The sequence below is a fragment of the Dermacentor variabilis genome, unplaced genomic scaffold, assembly GCF_050947875.1.
Source record: "Dermacentor variabilis isolate Ectoservices unplaced genomic scaffold, ASM5094787v1 scaffold_12, whole genome shotgun sequence".
NCBI classification, from domain to species: domain Eukaryota; kingdom Metazoa; phylum Arthropoda; class Arachnida; order Ixodida; family Ixodidae; genus Dermacentor; species Dermacentor variabilis.
This window is the reverse complement of record NW_027460280.1, coordinates 51,827,943-51,847,433: the sequence shown is the minus strand read 5'-3', so window position 1 is coordinate 51,847,433 and position 19,491 is coordinate 51,827,943. Positions and strand designations below refer to the sequence as shown.

At 42.9% G+C, this 19,491-nt stretch overlaps 1 protein-coding gene across 2 annotated transcripts in view; it reads right to left on the bottom strand.

Moving 5' to 3' along the window:
- The window catches only part of htt (huntingtin), a 184,187-nt gene that overhangs the window by 95,197 nt on the left and 69,499 nt on the right, over positions 1-19,491 (bottom strand). For both annotated transcript variants that reach the window (XM_075677006.1, XM_075677007.1), the window contains 3 exons: positions 13,328-13,460; positions 8,426-8,607; positions 4,505-4,611 (listed from right to left, as the gene is read on the bottom strand). In XM_075677006.1, coding sequence (XP_075533121.1) covers positions 4,505-4,611; positions 8,426-8,607; positions 13,328-13,460 — 422 coding nt within the window. The remainder of the gene's footprint in view (positions 1-4,504; positions 4,612-8,425; positions 8,608-13,327; positions 13,461-19,491) is intronic.

Genomic DNA, 19,491 nt, shown 5'->3' with positions numbered 1-19,491 from the left:
GACATTAATAAACATTTTCTAGGAATTATAGAAGGGGAGACATGTTAGAAGCAAACTAACATGTTGGTTGATATTTGAAATGACCTTTCTGCATAAGTTTTATGCCGAATGGTTGCATATTGCTCAATTACAATAGATATGGCATGGTTCGAGCAAGTGGTCCAGCAATCCCGTTATTGTATATTCAATCTCACAATAAAGTGGCAGTATACATTGGAAGCTAAGAGGTATACTCAAGTGCTCAAGACTGCTCAATACAGAGTAGATGACCCTGATACAGGGGTCACACAACAGCACGTGGGTTCTCAGCAAACTCGGTCCCTAACATTTGTTACTACCTAATGTAAGAATATGTGTCTGGTTTTGTGATGAATTTTGTGATGATTTTGTGATGATTTTGTGATGATCTTGTGCTGCTGGCACAATTTTGCATGTAAAGTGCACTCAGCCACTAGACGTCTAAGCTTGTTGGGAAAGCCACCCTCTAAGGAGGCACAGGTTTGGGGACAGCGATGGTGTACAAAGTGCAACGAAAGAGGAAAGGGGCGACTACACAAAAGAACTCAACTGCAATGAGAACAATCTTTTTGGGAGCATAGGTCCAGCAGTGCTGCCCTAATTATGCCAATATGGTCAATATATGACCTCACTATGCAAATATACCAGCTACCCACCGCATGCCCATGTTGTGCCTTTGTGCAGCGTACTGCATGCCTGTTACAACATTTCAGGATAGAGCAATGGCTAATTTGCTACCACAATGCACGCCTGAGCGAGTCCAGGCACTTGTACTATAGATCTCACAGGTGATGGTTGTTCCACATTGGGCATTACATACCACGATGCTCTGCGCTTTGACGATATGCTAAAAGGCGCTATTATAAACGAGTTTGGATGCATTACACATGCTGAAGTTACAATTGAAAAAATGTTTTCATGCACTCTTCTTGTACGCCTGGCATTATATTGGTGGTTGCGCTATATTCTTGCAAATGCAACATACCGATAATAGTACTCCGACAACAGTGATTCGATGAGATGTCTCACACTGAATGAAAAAAAACAGAAGGGGCTTGCTGTACAAGCTGTGCTGCAGAAGTGCTACTTGCATGTGGCACAAAACACAGGAAAAAGAAAAGACAATGCTTTTGGAGTTCTTTTCTAAGCAACAGCCATAGCAAACTGTACAGTACCACCTCACATTGGTTGGGTGTGAGCGCAGCTTTTGCCTTGCTCATGGATGTACGCTATGAGCGTCCCCTTTGGAACAGGGCGGTGGGTTGCACCACCTCTAAATGTGAGCTTATTGCTTCACAGTGAATACGATGAGTGATGGCTGGCACAGTGTCAAATGCCTCTGAGTTTATGGGCATTTTAGCTCTATAATAAGGCACAGGTTGGTGAGAACAGACAGCTAGTGGAAATTACCCAATTTTTCAAGTTCAATGAAATACAGAATTTTTTAGTGTAACGGCTTACTAGTTTGTCCATTGACAACTTCATTTACCACTGACAATGTAGTTGCAATGTTCCAACATGTTAAAACAACCAAACTTGCTAATAAATGCGTGTGCATATCATTATTTGATGTATGATTTGATATTCGAAGTTATCTACTTGATTAGTATTTGAGAATTTTGATATTCACACACTCCTATAAATTACCCTTCCACAATAGCAAAAAAGCCACTCTTATTGCGAGAAGATACTTGGTAAGCCAGAAAATATGTAAGAACAAAAGATGGGTGGCATCAGTGCCATGAAATTCCCGCACCAGCTCACTGTAACGTGATGGGTTTTGAAGCCGTCTGCTGGGGCCTAGTTAACCTTCTATCGGTAAAAATGGGCAGCATTGTATTCCAAAAGAACCAGAGACTAAAATGGAAAGTTTGAAAAACTTCTACTGAACGACAATGGCCAAAATGCAAAAAATTATTTTGCAATCTGTGATGTCACACTGACGTATCGGCCTTGGGGTTTCGGTGGGGAAAAAAAAAATCTTCGGCTGTCATTATTTCTTCTACTAATAAACCCATTACTGCAAAATCAATGAAAGTAGAGTTATTTGAGGAGACTTTTCAATCTAAACTGATTCACTCAGGATTATCTTTTGGCTTAAATGTGCCAAAACTGCTATGATAAAGTGTGTAAGCATGACTGAACGAGGACTTAGAAAGAAATAGATACACAGAGACAGTGATCGTCGATTCAAACCAACTAGCCTGCCAACGTGTTTTAACCCAAAACTGCAGAGTGAGTTATGAGAGAGACTGTAGTGGAGTGCTTTGGATTAATTTTGACCTCCTGTGGTTCTTTAACATGCACCTAAAGCACAGTACACAAGCATTTCTTGTGTTCTGCTTACACAAAAATGTGGCCACCATGACTGTGAATCCAACCAATGACTTCTACTCAGCTGCATAATGCCAAAGTCACTGAGCCACTGTGACAATTATTTCATCCTAATAACATAAGACCATAAATATACAGTCAAATCTTGACATGACAAAATTGTACTTGCAGCAGAAAATGTTCAATTGTAAATTTCCTAAAGTCAAGGTTTCTTTTCTTTTCCAGTTGTAAAAGTTACCTTACAGTTTTCTAGAGCAGCCCTGGTAGATAGCATCTTGTCAGTAAATAATTTATGAACAGAATCCCTAAAAAAACGTGAAGAATAATTACCAAAGCAAAAACACTGGCACATGTAATAGAGATAGTGTAGAGACAAAGCTTCAACACAGACTATGCCTAGTGCTAGTAGCTGCTATCGCCCTAATACCATGCATACTTGTGCACCATCATTGTTGTCTTCATGGCCAACCAATTTTAGGCAGCCCTTTTATTTGTTTAAAAATCCCGAGGCCAATATCACCAGGATGTCATTTGTGATATTCATTCATGATGACACAGTGCAATGACACCAAGACTACACACATTTCTTTTACCTCCACAGAGGCACTCATGAGTCCCTTCCAGTTAGCATTTATCTTTTAAAACTGGCTGCTGATGTGTTTGGGAGCATACCCGCGTGGCCATGAGCACAAACGGGCACCATATTTTCCATATGGCACAACATGGCGAAGTGATGAATCTCATCCTGTTTGGTGGTCAGTGCTTTCCTCCACTTGCTGGTATGCGAAAGGTCATGCACTAAATGAAACCATGATCTTTTGCTTGTGACAAAAACTCCAGGTATATGTATGTAGTGTACATAAATTTTGTTAAATTGAAACTGCAGAAAAAAAGTTACTTGGCTAAACAGCTGGACATTGTGTTCAATGAAACTAATATATTAAAAAAAAAAGATTATTAAATTATGCATTCCCTAAACCAAGGCTCGTTATATTAAATTTTGACTCTATTCAGCTAGGGACCTTGACTTTCAGAAAAACAAGTAATAACTTTGAGCACTTCACTGCAAATTTGTGGCTCTGTAGTACTGTCAATGACAGATTTTTTGGGCACGACTGATAATTAGGATGCCTTTGCGGCCCTATCACATACCCGATAGAGTCAGTGTATAAGAACGTCTGAAATTTCGAATGCAAAAACCCTTCGCCATCTGATTTTCCGGACTTTTTGCCATGACAGCAGGTCCGAAATGACGTTATTGAAGCCACCACCACTTTGATTGTCTCGCTACCTCGAAGAGGCGCTCTAGCACGAAGATCTGCTGGCAGCCATAGCCACCACTGCGGCAACGCTAGGCTTACCTGCTTCAAAGTTCGCTACCAAGCTTATTGCTGTTCGGTGCCGCATTTTTCATTGAAAGAATTCGCCGCTGTCTGCAATGAGGCTGACTCCATCTTTGTAGTCGTTGCCAATGGCTTGGAAGCTCGGAAATCAGAACGCGTTACATATGCCGGTTTCCAAAAGTGAGCTTCGCCTCAATACAGCAGTGTTACACGGTGAAGCACATGCTAAGTATTGCGATGAATTATACTAGGAGTGGGAATGGGGCAATTGTCACGGGACACAGTATATATTCCTTAATTATACACGCGTGTACCCGCCGTCTCCAGTCACAGTACAAGCACCAATACGCCAAATAGGTGTACTGGCAGGCCTTTTGAGCTATTTCGGACGTGCCTGTGGCGATGTGAGCCCTTGGGGGCAGTAAAAGGCATGCATTCATTTTTTCAGACTGCCCGATTTTTCGGACATTGACTGTATTTCATCTGAATATGTAACCATGACCACTGTTATTTTAAGCCGGCAAAAATTTTACACAGTTCTAGAAACACTCAAAACATGTACACAAAAAAATATTACTTTGCAGTAAATCTTTAACAGGAGTTTATGCCTTCAGCTTTGTGAACTAGTACATGTTGCATTTCATCTTGAAAAGAGGTTCGAGGCACAATTTAACAATAAACTTTGGTATAGAATGATGCAAATTACAGCACATTTAAAAGGCTATTCAGAAATGTTTGCAGGATTCCCAGGAAAAGAGTTTCACAATGAGCTGAAAAGTAGGAATTAAAGTATAATATAGTTATCATGCCTTATAGTTTGAATGGGCTGACTTGAGGACTTCATACAGCTTCATGTACTGAGGGAGGGTTGCAAAGTGGCCCAGGCCCACTTGTGACTTGCTGGTCTTGTCCAAGTCTTTATTAAAAAAGAAAAAAGAAACGAGAGGGTTAAGTACAGGTTAAATTCATTTCATGGGCACACAAAATTTGTCATTAACAGGAAACCCAAATTGCTGCTCAGGCATGCAAAATAGGAATACATTTAACAGCACTCAAGTTCTACCAAACTACTACGGTAATCCCTCGTTATAATGAAGTCAGCGGAACAGCAAAAAGATTGGTTATAAACGGTAATTCGATATAAGCAACCACTCGAGAAAAGCTAAAGTAGTCGAGCTTTAATTGCACCACAACTGCGAGGAAATCAAAATAAAATGTATTTAGTGAAGCAAAACTCTATTCAGCTGTAAAAAAGGCAGTGAGCTTCAGCTGTTTCAAGTTCTTACCGGGCGCGAGCAACCCCTGCTCTAATTTGACCAAGCATTGCATGAGGCCGTGGTCGCCAGCAATGCAATTAACCTTATTTCGCAGCAGGCATAGGTACTCCCGCGTCTGAACCACAGTTGGCACTTCATGTGGCTCTTCGTCCGCCAGCTTTTCATCCTCATTGGGGTCACCAACAGTGTTGATTAGTATCTTAACATCCATCGCTGGGGCGTCCACGGGAGCAGCAGCGTCAGCCAATACGAATGTCTTGAAGTCGCCTTCTACCTCGTGGCCAGCACTTTTATGAACAGCCTCGTACACATTGCTGCAAGTCCAGTCATCGTCGGGCAGGTCATCATCAGGGTAGTTGATGACAGCGCGGGAAAAGCCGGCGTGCACAAAGTAGTTGGCGACCTTCGAAGGTGCGAGTTCTTTCCATGAAAAGATCACACCGTGTTGTTTCTTGAACCGCTCAAGCAAGCCATTGCTGCACTTGAAATGTTTATGGCCTATTTGGAGGGCGACAGCTTTGGCTTTTGCAGTAAATAAAGGTCCATGTACAGAGATTTGCACTGTTGGCATTCTTCAGCCACTGTAGAAGTGCGCCTTCCACTTCGGGGTATTTCGAATCGCGATTCCTCTTTCTCTTCACTGAGAAGCTCTTTTCAAAGCTATCCAGCACAGCTTCCATGTTTTTCAATACAGTTGATAAAAGAGACGGAGGTGTGCCGAATTGCTTCGCAATGTCAGTTTTCTGCCGGTTGCCTTTTTCCACTTCTTTTATCAGCAGAACTTTCTGCTCCAAAGTCAGACACTTTCGCCCAGAGACTGATGGAGCCATTTATCACTGTAGACCACAAAAGCACATGCGAGGCCCACCTAACTAAGCACTCTGAATAACACACACTCACATGGCCTTCAGCATGGATCTAAACGCACGCGGTATTGGTGCCAAAGTAACTGAACGCGGCGGGTGACACAGATGGCAGAAGCTTCAAAATGTCATCAGGGCATCTCGCTTTCCTCTTCAATGCGTGCTGATGATGGCGACGGTTGCAACGGCGAGCTTGGCATCAGCTTCATGTGTAGTGGAAGGCGATCGGAGTTGTGAAGACCAAGCAGAAACTGCGGAAGGGCACCCATTGGTGGAAGATTGTGCTCGGGAGGGCAGGCCGAAAGAGGGCAACTTTGGAGGAGTAGCGACGCCGAAACTGGCATCGAGGAGGCTAGGAGTTGACATGAAGGCAAGTGAGAGGAGTGACTGGCATCCAAACAGCTTGCAGACTGGAGAGTGAATGATGAGGGGAATGCAGTGGCCGCTTTTATAGGGTGGGTGTGGAGGTCACTGAAGACTACAAGAGTATGGCGCTGGAAAGTGCCGCAAATGTGGTAGCTCGAGTCTGAGGTAGTGTTTGTTGTGCTCAAAAAATGATTAGCCGCTCATTGTGGCTACGCAGTGTGATCGTGAAAACTGAACGGTTTTGTAGTAGGGGCTTTGCATGATCACTGGGCAATTGTTTCCTGAGGTATGCAGCCATGAAGTTTGCAAAACTTTTCAGCGTACCATTGTTGACGACACTATGTTAATTCTACTGTTCGAGTGTCGGTGTTTATGCACCGTCGTGTCCGTGCCATTGAAAAATGTCTAGGAACAAAATTCAATGACTCTACCACGCATTTAGACCGTTTGTCTAAAGTTGGATGGCACGAATTGAACACGACCGGCTCGAGAAAATCGCCGGGGAAACACCAGCTTGCGTTGACCCGCCTTGTTGACAGCCTAACTTGCTGCTGGCGACGCTCAGATTTTTCGTGTTTTTGGCAAGTTATCGGTCGATTTGCACCATCGAAAGTGCGACAAAGCTAGGGGCGGTGCTTTATTGCAATGCAGGCCAATTATGGTGAGTGGCGAGCAAATTTCTAGACCGGCTTCTTCAAAGTTGTCTTCCCGGTTTAACGTAGCTCCTCGCATCGAACATGGCGCTTATAATCAGAGGGACACTTCTTTTGTGCTTTTCGGCACGTTTCACCACCAGAAGTGCTCTTTAGAGTGGTAAAAACTTTGCTCATCGAGCGCACCCTATGGAATGGTACGGCGCAAGTCTTTTCGCAGTCTTTTCGCCACTTTTCGCTATCCAAGAGAACGCGGTTTTCTGGCATCACAAAACATCAGGAAAACTTTATTTTCGTGTGGGTTCTATTACGGTGGACACAAGATGCGACTGCGACTGAGATTAATGGTTCGGTTCGGGTGCACTGCACCATGAAATTTGACAGCTTCTGCTCGCTCCGCAGTAAACAGCTGGGAGCACTCGGCACTCACTTGGTACCCGTTATTAGGCAATCATCAGTCGTGGGTTTGGTATTTTTGTGCCTGTTCTGTGCTTGCACGAAACTAATTTGTTGGTGGTATTAATTTGACCCTGCATGCACAAAAGGGTTGCTGCCGCCGAGTAGCGGCGATGCCTCCGCTCGCCACTTCGCTCTAAGCAGGTCAAGCCCTTCATGCGCTTCGAGTAATGCGGCTTAAAATGAATGTGTTTGGGTCAGGACCGGTAGAAATTTCGAATAAAGCTATATTTCGAGTAAAATTATTTCTTTATAACGAGGGATTACTATATTAAAATTTGCTAAAAGCAAGCCCATATTTCAAAAGCCTACACTGTCTTCCTTCTCAATATATATGGTGTGCCACTACGCATAGTGCAAGCACCAATAAAGCAGACCATATGAATGTGCTGTGAGAAAATGCACTCTTTTTTCACTGCAACAGAAGATGGCTGCACATTGTGACATGTAGCCACTCTTTACAAAGCAGCCTCCTGTTTGGATGAACATTGTAGAGCTCCATGTAAGCCATTTTCTGTCAGCACCAAGGCTGTATTCTCAGTCAATCACTTTTCGTGATATTTTATTGTGATGTAACATTCCAAACTTATCACCACAGTGAATAGTCACATGTAGGCATGACGATTTTTCCCCTGCTAATTTATGCTGACACACTTTGTAGCTCCTGCCACATATGAGAGGTGTGCCTGCCTAAAAGTCTCTTTCTCCTATCTATTTCTGCTGGTTCAATAAAGAAATTAGAAACTATCAGAGTGAAGCAATAGCTTCTCGGTATAGAATTGCTGAGATATACTGCTGGGCCATTTATTGGTTAGATCTATTGGTTAAAGCTATGAGAATCATGGGCGCTGCGAAGTTGCATTGCCTCCAGAATTGGTCTGTGTTACAAACCAGATTAAAACCCTTATGAAGACACACATTGTGCATTAGTAATCGAAGTGGTTCACCGAGTTATCACCATTGATTACAATGTATTTGGGATCAACTAATTTACTTGGCCAGAGAGCCATCCACTCAAAGGGGGAGGGGGGGGGGCCAAAGAAAGTTTTGCTTTAATAAGTCTGCAGTGAAAGTGGTGACAGAAATGAACTCAGCTTACACCAATTGGTGCATACCTGATGCGAGCTTGCTAGTACCACCCTTGGCTGCAGCACTTCCAGCAGCTGCAAGTGCAACATCCTCCCGGCCTTTGCTGCGACGTCGGATGGGGCTCAGTGCAGGGCCTCCCGAGATGCCCAGTCCACCCCGAGAGGGTGATGCTTGTTCGTCCAGGGTGTGTGCAAACACATTAAGCAACCTAAGTGGACAGACAAAGTGCCTTCTTAAAGAAAAAAGGCATTACTGACTACAAATGAACTAACCATTATGAAACGTTGGAGAAATTCCTTACATTTTTCTTACAATTCCGTATACTATTCCTTACATTACACATTTGTTAAATCAGTGAGTGAAAGGTGATGCCTGTCCTCACCCATCAGCCACTGAACTTGGCATTTTGACAGCAATAATGCAAAACACAACCAAAGGTTGACGATGCTTAAATAAGCTTAAATTATATTTTGTAAACATTATACAGAATTAAAACATGTGATATGAGCAATGTCTGTTACATCTGTCATTCATTGTATATTTCCCTTTAACAAGAAGTCTCTACCAATAATGAAAGCTAAGAAAAACAGAGCTTAGCAGCAACATGGTAAGAAAAGGCTGATTATGATGACCACACATTAAAATGGGTCTATGACAGAATTTGGGTTAATGAGTGGTTCCAGTGACTGAAGAAACTACTGATGAAATCAACAGCCATGGCTGCTTAGGAAACCACAGAGGAATTGAGTAATTTTACTTCTTGCTAATGTTTTGTGCATACTTCTTGTGCATACTACTTGTGCATACAAAAAAGGGGGGAGGGAAATGTGGAAAGAAAGACAACACATCACTGGTGGGTGCTAAACCCACAGCCTCTGCATCGTATGTGTTGTGCTCTACCAAGAAAACGACAGTGCAATGTTGTCTATTGCACTAGATGTGTAACATGGCCCATTCTTAACCCTACAAAGGACAACATATCTTTTTTACATGCTGAGTTTGATACTTCAAAATTCTGATTTAAGCACAGGAAGCTTAACGCAAAGCCACCAGCAGCTTTTTGATAGCTGGAGCAAGTTTTCTCTCCCAGTTGTGGATAGCTCATTTCATTGTTTTTGTAAGAATGTACTCTCTATGGCAAGAAATAAAGGTAGATAAGTTCTAATTTTCCTTAATGTAGAATAGTGTTTGGGCTTTGTGGGGTTAAAGGAAACACTCAATTGAAAAAATAATAATTAAATTACGGGGTTTCAAGTGCTAAAACCACTATTTGATTATGAGGCACGCCGTAGTGGGGGACTCTGGAATAATTTGAACCACCTGGGGTTCTTTACCGTGCACCCAAATCTAAGTACACGAATGTTTTTGCATTTTGCCCCCATCAAAATGCACCCACTGTGGCTGGGATTCGGTCCTGTGACCTCGTGCTTAGTAGCCTAGCACCATAGCCACTAAGCAGCCACGGCGGGTAACGCTCAGTTAGTGCTTCATCACTAATTACACCCAATATATGACAAGAATAAATAATTTTCTCATAAACAAATAAAACATTACATCATCAGAAGGCTTTCAAACTCTTTTGTTTGTGGATATGTCCAATACATCATATGAGGTGTTTCTTTTTTCTGATAAAGCTAAAGAAATATAGAAATTACAGTATTTACTCGAATCTAACGCGCACTTTTTTACCGATAAAACGGGTCCAAAAATTGCATGCATGTTAGACTAGAATGCGACCCTAAACCTGCGTTACCATATCGCCATTGGCACTTAAAAATGGCCACCTCGTATGCGCTTTGAGCCTAGCTGCCATAGCTTCCTCCATGCGCTCTAGCATGTGTGCTCAGGGCCTCCTTTGGCTTAGATTAGTGCACCGTCCGCCTTCCCAGTCTTCCTGTTTTCTGCGTTTGCTCTATCAGCATGGAAGTGCCAACTGCAAAGACATGCCGAGTTCATCGCGATGCCGCAATTAAAAGGAAAGCGATCACGTTGCGGAGACGGCCGGAAATCGGGCCACATCACAGGTGTTCGGAGTTCCTGAAACATACATACGGGACTGGCACAAACAGGAGAGGTGTTCTACGCTGGCAGCTGCTACGTACGGCGTGGCTACGTGGCCCCTATCTTGAAAGCAACCTGCGATGGAGACAGAGTCTACGCATCTAGGTGCACTGCGCTGTGTTCTCGTCACTTTGTTTTCGTTGAAGTGACTTCCTCACTCCAGCGTTTTCACTTGAGAGTTTCCGTGGTCATTGAGTGAGACATGTTCATGTTTGCTTGTGCGCGCGTGACACCATGCTTGTTAATTTAGTTAGTTAGTGAATGTTTAAAAGGTACATAGGCCAATAAAACTACTATTCTTACTTTTCGTGAAGCTGTTTACTAATTTGCCATCGTAACTGATGCTTTGCCTTTCGGGCGAAACTGCGACTTTTTTTATTTATCGCAACTTCAGTGCATTGGGAGTAAATCTTTGTTTTTTTCCAAATGAGAAAGTTGTATTTCTGTATGAAAGAATGAAGTGCGCAGTACTGTAAAGGACTTTTCTTTTTTTAGGTCATGGCAAATGGGTACGCATTACAATCGAAGGTGCGTTAGAATTGAGTAAGTACAGTATACAAGCATTATTAGGCTTAAAGGTGGACCATACTGCAGATGTACATGTTTGCGCAACCTAAGCTTGAAAGTGTCAGCCGGTGCTGCTCACAGCATCTGACTGGTGGTTAATTTAGAGCATCTGTTGACGTCGCTGGGGCATTCTGAAGAACTGTCTCCACACATCTTAGTTCATGTTGTTTGTCATACTCTGAATTACTATGCTATCTTGAAAAACTCACTAATTCATAAATTCCCCCAAATGCATAAAATTTGTGGGGACGCTCAACTCTGTCATATCCTCTGACATTTGTCTTCCCTGCATCACACAAACGTGATGGTGAGAGTCACTGGCTGTGGTTATGCAGCTGCAATGAGAGATGGCATGAGTGTTTCAATGCTAACGCCTCCTCACAGTTGCATAACTCAGGCGTGAGAGGAAAGTGCCTCCTGCTTTTCTGCTGTGGGACATTGGCACACACGACCAAACACAGGTTTGTTGGTGCTCTTCGCGGGTCTGACTTGCGGAAAGCTTCCCGTTTGGATTTGGAGCACGGCACCAGCAAGGACAAACACATACTTGCCAATCGGTGAACTTTCAAATTTATCAAAATCCTGAAAAAAGGGGAATAGGTGGAGAATAGCATGCATTGCATGTATAAATAATTTTTTGTTTAAAGCTTGCTCTGACACACAACTTTAGTGGGATACATATGCCCTTTATTAACAATGATTTACCTTTATACACAGCACACAAGCAGCAGCAAACTTGAAACAGCATAAACTGACAAGCAACAGACTGTTTTTAGATCACAGCGACTTTTCAGTGACTCTGCTGTTGCAAATTTCATGTTACGCGACCTGTTTACTCTAAGTAGCTACCCTCTGGTTTCATTCTGCAATCAGAAAGGCGACATTGCGAAGAGTAAAATTTATTTGTGAACAGAATTTACTTTTTGTAAAACATTACAAAACATTAGCAAGATCATAGAATGAACCTAAATTTCTAAAAAATCCCCGGCAATTATGATACTTCGTAAGGCGAAATTTGAGAGCAGCTCTCAACGTGTTTTCATTTCACGTGTCAATATTTTGTATTTTAATTATATAGGTACATGGTTTATATTAGCAACAGAATGCTGCGAGTAGCGTAGCTGGCGCAGACAATCTGTCTCGTGCAGCACATTGCAAATGGAGCAAAATGTGGTGCAACTGCCTTGCTAATCTGGAGATTGCGAGAGGCAGCGCATGGGTGATGCTTGGGCGCGATTCACAGCAGCCGCCATGCAGCTCATGCAGCGCTTTGTTTCCATACAGACAATGCATGCTACTCTGGCACCATATCATAGCCATGGTCGCTGCACAGTCTGTCTTGTGCGGCACTACTACGCTTTTCTTCGCATGCTTTCGTTCCACCTATGACAAGAGTGGGCCCTTCGTCGCAGGGTAATAATACCACCAGCGTCAGCGGCGACAACACCCAAGGGAATGCCCCATCGAGCCTTAGTTGTAGCTGCTCGCCATTGCCCCTTGCAGGAGCAGTGACCTCCGTCACATACGCTGGTAGTGTACTGACCTGAGCAGCTGACGCCACGAACGAGTGTAGCCCTCCCCAACAAAATACCTATCCTCCCCACCTCATGGCACCCTGGCCACGCCCTCAGAAGCGCAGATGAGATCGCCCACATGGCTGAAGTTGCCGTGACCTCCGGTAACTCAGCGCATGTGCAGGCTGTCTCCCCTGCACTCCTCCTCCCACTTTCCCCCTTGCACGCTCTTCTTTCATTTGCCACTGCGCTCCGCATTTGCTCGATTACAAGGTATAATGCTGAGGCATGCCGACACTCAACGCAGAAATGGGCGTTTAAGAGCTGCACTCTAAATGCACTCTAAAGTTGGCAGGTATGCAAATGTGATCACTCAGATGCACTTCCGTTCATGGGACATCGCCCGCGAATGACCTAAGCCTCGGAGCCTGGCATGAGCGATCATTATTCTCTCGATATCCCAGCATGGTGAGTCGACAACAAGAAATTTAGCAAAGTGAATTTCCCCTTTTTCTCATTCAAATTCGCTTTTTCTATTACCCAATAATTCGTAAAACGTTGCAGCACTTTCCAGGTAAGAAAAATCCATCGGTGACTTTACTTCTTTGCATAAAAGGTTGAATTTCAATACGAAATTTTGATACAACAAAGCAAATTGCTCACCTTAGTGACTTTTATCAAGGTTTAACTGTATTTGTTTCTTGTGTTACATCTTCAACATGCTTTTGTACCCAATTTATGCTTTGTGGCACAGATATGTAAATCTTTATGCAATGACACAAGTACCTCATGGTATGCTGAAAGAGTTTATCCAAGAGAGGCACAAGGTGGCGGTCACGCATTGACGCCCATGGCTCCTCGCCTTCTTGACTTGCCATGGCTTCAATGTCCTGAGGTCTGATGCACTTAAAGCAGGCCCCTGTGTTACAACCAGACAGCAAATAGAGCATATGTAGCAAAAGCCTCATTACCATGGAGGTGCCTTTGTTCCGCAAGTACTACAAGTCACTGCAAAATCAGGATGCTAGTTATCTCATTACTGAATGGAAGGAACTGTTATATAACACCAAATGAAATTCCGCCTTGAAAGTCTGGCTGATAGGCACTCCGTTTACACGCCGCTATATTATCATAAATTGTATTGCACAATGATTTATAAGAAAAACTGACAACACACTGCCACCAGCAGATTTATCAACTTGAAGATGAAATGGTTGCAAATTTTCCTTACACATACACATACTTCATTACTATATGTTAACATGGTTACTACAGTAAAATCTCATCAACTTGGATTTCAGGGGACCAGGAAACATGTCCACGCCATTTAAATGTTTAATAGTAGGATGAACAAAAAAAAAAAAAAAACATGTATTATCCTTATTTCTATATTGCACAAAATCTGTGTAGTAACCGCAAGTTCTGTCAAATTGAGCAAATGATAAATGCCTGCAGCAGCAAGAGCCTTGTGACATTCTTTGCAGTATGGCAGCAACAGTGATGTAAAATGTGTATCTTCATTTGAATAGATATGCTTTTCACTACAATGCAAATCTTGTGAATATTGTCAATTACAAAGTATAGTCAGTGAGTTTCATACCACTACATGGACTGTAGCAGAAGCATAAGATCATTCTATTTTCCAAAGGCTTCAACAATGTTTGTCACACATTTCACACTGTACATTGCATAAAAATGAGGCGACTACTTGCTGTAATCGCTGTTGCTGCAATTACTAGCGCAACCACAGTGGCCATGGGTGGTGAAACGTGACCATGCCATCCCACATGTACGCGGTGAACAGAGAATAATGCACAATGCAAAAATGAAAGCACAAAGCACTCATCTAGTTCCTGCCATCGTTATCTCTACTTCTTCAGTTCCAAGTGATGATTGTAACAATGCATATACTGCCCTTTTTTAAAGTTGTACGCTAGCACTGCTTTTACATTGTAAATTTGCACTGTTCTGCACACATTCCACTCCAGGCTTGTTTGACCTGACTGGTGCGTGGCCAAATACACTTCGGAATTTGCTTGATGATGATGATGATTTGAGATTTTAATGGTTCAGCAGCCATGCAGGCCATAATGTGCCAAGCACATGTTTTTCGAATTAGCTTATTTGTTCAAACGTGGTAAAATGGCGTTGATGGCGAAGTAAAAATATAAGACCATGAAATGTGCTACAGTTCTTGTAGGGTTCCTGTGGCTTTTAAATAGTTAAAAGTATCTTCATATGGCATGAGTGGTTCATCGCTCGATAAGAGCATCGGACAAAAACTGATTCTTTTTTCATAAAAAATTTTGAGATATCTTTGTCTCCATTTTTCTAAGCCGGGACATCTTATTAAAATGCGTAGCATGTTTAAAAATTCCCCGTAGTGTTGGTATGTTGGTTGTGGTTTGTTACGTATTAGGTAACTATGGGCCGTCAGCCTTGTGGGACCAATTCTTAAGCGACGTAGGATTACCTTGTACAATCTTTATCTGTGGCAACTAAGCCATTCTTGAAAAACATGTCTTATGCAATGAAGCTTGTTATGTTCTTGCTGTTCCCACAGTTTCTGCCAGTGTTTTAAAACTGCTATTTTTAATGTGCCTTTATAATCTTGCCAAGGTAGGCCAACATCATACAGCTCCAGATCTTTGGTGCCGGCTGCTATAAAATCTGCTCTATCATTACCGGGGATTCCTACATGACTAGGAACACAGCAGAAAGTGACATTTAAAGCTCTCTTGTGACATTTGGTGTATTGATTTTGTATTTTCCTCAATACATTATTTCTAGATGGTACCCTAGATGTAAGAGCTTGAAGAGAGCTCAAGGAGTAAAGTGCGAGACATATGGTGCGGACACATGGTGCGATTTTCCGTGCGATGTGTCGTACGGAGCGTCGTGCGCGACTTGCCGCATGAGGCAATTCGGAACACATGGTACGAATGAGCGAGCGGCGGGTAGCTCTGCCCAGAACCGGCGCCCCTGCGTGGAAGTTCGGAATGCTGCGTAACATCGAACAAAAAGTGAAAGCAACCATATTTGCACAGCTATCTTGTTTTGAACAAACGATGACAATATAAACACGTGTATGCGAGCAGTGTAGACGTGTTTCCGCAAGGCCGTGTTAGCAGTATCGGATCCGTTAAAAGCCGCCGATGGCCAGGAGCCGGCAGGCATAGCTTGCCGGGCCATCGAATCCAACACCGGTGGCGCTTGTGACACGATCACTTGCAGCTCGTATAACGAAGCGCCTATGTTAGTCGGCACAACATGTACAAAGGTATGTCACGCTTAAATTGCAGCACATATGATTTCATTGACGCCGACAGAAGTGAACAAGCATGCCAGGCGAGCTTGCGATCGCTGGGATATGCTGGATCGCTGGGCCTAGCTCGCCAGTCGTCTATCCGGGGCCGAGGGTCCTTGCGATGATTCCGCAGCTTGTAATAAAGCGCCTAAATTCGTCAGCACAATCAATGCCTGAACATTTATGTTTCTCTTAAGTGAAAATACGGTTGCTTTCCTGGTGCCGTTAATAGCGATGAGTAAACACGCCATTCAGGCGAGTTGCTTCCTATACAGACGACTGCTGGCGCGTCTGCGCTGGCCGTGTCCGAGTAGAAATCACGCCAACGATTTACTATTTCGCACGTTTCGTAACAGGCACTCTTTTGAGGTCACTTTATTCTAGAAGTTATTTCGTGTCAGAAACAAATTGTAGCCGATTTATGTGCCGCCGTCAGCGGCAGAAGAGGCCCGCGTTTCTACCAGGGAGAGAGAAAAAAACAGACATGATTGGAGTGGCGAGGTGCCCGCTCGCCGGCCCCACCCCGCCGGGTCTACACGTGGCCATGACGTTGACGCTAATGGCACTGTCACTGGCTGCGGTCATCCGACCGATGCGGCAGTTGCATGACCACACACGACAATATTCAGCAAGTTGGTCGCATGCGCGGCGGATTTGGTTGAGAACCTGTTGAGTGTGGCTGCCGATGCGAATGGTCGTACGACCGATCGCACCCAAAATCGCGCCATGTGTCTCGCGCTTAACTAAATATGACAGGTTGGTCATTTTCTCTTTTCAAGGTGCCTTTAAGAGCTAACGAGATGGCATAGAGCTCTGCTGTAAACACAGTAGCCTGACTTCGAAGTCTCATTTGTTTTTCAAGTTGATTTGATGTGAGTGCAGCGCCTACATTATCATTGCTTTTTGATCTATCCATAAAATATTTTGGCCATAAATTATATTCTGATTCTATTCCAAAATATTCACTTACTAAAGTGTATTTTGGAGAAGATTGTCTTCTGTTTTTCATTAACCTGAAGTCGCATTGTGCATGCTTCATCTCCCAAGGAGCAAAAGAAGGTTCATCTTGTAAGAATTGTTTTCCTAGCTCGTAACATAGGTCTGCATTGAGTTTTCACTACCTGATAAAAAAGGAAGGAATGACTGCTGGTTTGTTGCTAAAATGTGTTTCAAAGCTCGGCATTCTTAATAGTAGTCTACAAGGATGCGTTGAATGGGTCAATACCCTTATTATGTATGTGTTTCCAAAAAGTAGTCTTCTGTGTTCTAAAGACAACTGGTTGGTTTCTGCATACAAGGTTTGTATGGCAGACGTATGGAGCGCACCAGAACACAGACGTAGTCCAAGATGATGCACCAGGTCAAGAACCTCTAATGCAGACTTTCGAGCTGAGCCATACACAAAACATCCGTAGCCCAATTGTGACTGGACAACTGCAATGTATATGCGAAGCAGACATAGTCTATCTGAACCCCATGAACGGTGGGATAGGAGCTTTATTAGATTTATGGATTTGAGAGATTTCTGTTTTGCATACGCGATGTACGCTTTGAAGTTGAGCTTCTTGTCAAAGATTACACCAAGAAATTTGTGTTCATTCTTTACTGTGATTTGTTGTCCTTTAATATGTAATATTGGGTGCGGTGTGAGCCTTGGGTCTGGTGTGAGCCTTCTGTATTGACTGAAAGGTATGCATATTGTTTTTTCTGGGCAAAACGTAAAACCATTTTCATTTGCCCATCGCACTACAGAGCTTATGCCTAGCTGGAGTTGGCGCTCTCAAGTAACCATATTACATGAGAAGCAACAAAGTTGAATGTCATCGACATATAAAGAACACATTAAGGAAGACGGAATAACTGTAGTTATAGAGTTGAGCTTCACTAAAAATAGTGCAACACTTAATACTCCACCTTATGGCACTCCATTCTTCTGTATAAAACAGTTAGAGAAAGTTGCTCCAAACACCACCTGAAAAATTCGGTCCTCCAGATAGCTTTTGATCATACCAAGCATGTGCCCTTTTATTCCGTATCTGTGCAAGTCCATTAACACGCCATGTCTCCACATTGTATCATATGCTTTTGATAAGTCAAAGAAAACGGAGACGCAATGTTGCCTTTGGACAAAAAGATTCACGGATTCTCGTTTCCAACCTGACTAAGTGATCGATTGTACTGCAATTGGCTCTAAAGCCACACTGGTACTGATCACGTAACCCATTACTTTCCAAAAGGTGCACAAGCTGTTTGTTAACCATTCTTTCAAATGTTTTTCCTAAACAGCTGGTTAAAGCAATGGGACGATAACTGTTCGGGTCAGAGTGTTGCTTTCCAGATGTTAGGAGTGGTATAACTATGGCCATCTTCTATGCTTTTGGAAAATGGCCTTCTGTCCACAACCTGAAGAGGTGCAGGATTGTGCCGTATGTGTTTGCATGTAGGTGTCGCAGCATTTCATAGTGTATGTTATCCGAACCTGCTGAATGGCTCTTCCCGAAATTGATCGCATCGAAGAGTTCAGTTTTTGTAAAAGGACAGATATATGGCTCAGTACTTTTCAGTTATATCCGAAGATTTTTCTTTTCTGCAGTCGACTTTATCTCAAGAAACTCAGGAGTGTAGTGAGCGTTACTTGAAATTCCAGCAAAGTGCTTGCCAGGTATACCTGCTTGCCTTTTAAGATCCGCTTTCTCGTCAAAGATAGGGAGTGTGTATTCTGTATGAACACCGTCAATCTTTCTCACTTTTTCCCAGACTAGTTTACTTTTTGTGCGACTGTTTATTGAGCTGACATATTTCACCCATGATGTTCTTTTTGCTATCCGTCTTTCCCTCCTACCTTCATTGCGCTTTTGTTTAAATAACAAAAACTTTTCGAAAGATGGGTACTTGTTCAGTCGAAACCACGCACACTTTTATTTTCTATGAGCTTCATCACATGCGTCATTCCACTATGGTATTGGTCTATGTGGAAGCTTCCGTTATGAAAGTGGTATGGAGTTTTCAGCTGCATTTAAATTTTGTTTCATTATCGCATCACATAAGTCATCAATATCAAGCGCAATGACATTGTCAATCCCTATTTCAGAGCTTTCCAAAAAAGGAGAGCAGTTTGCTTTACCCAGCTTACATCTCTGTCTTTGTACTCGCATTGTTGGAGGTGCATCAAGTGGTTTAAGTACTATAGGGTAGTGGTCGCTGCCACGTGGGTTTTCCCTAACGTCCCAAGAAAAAAGCGTAGCAAGATAAACATTGCAGTTGTCTAAAAATTCTTCTACCATTTTCCCCCTCGTGTTGGTGTGGCTACTGCCCCAGATGTTGTTATAAGCATTAAATTATCCAATAATAAAAAAAAAAGGTTCTGGAAGTTCCTTTACAAGATTTTCTAGCTTGTTTCTTATGATATTCTTACCTGGTGGTAAGTACAAGGAGCATACTGTCATTATTTTTTCTATTTGAACTTTTACCGCAACAGCTTCTAAATTGGTGTTAAGCTACACTTTGTGCATTGGGACTTCATGAGTGACTGCTATAGCGACTCCTCCGGATGTGACTGAAGACTGTTCCCTATCTTTGCAAAAGATGCTATATCGACATAGAGGTTGTTTAGGGCAACCTTTCAAATGAGTTTCTTGCAAAC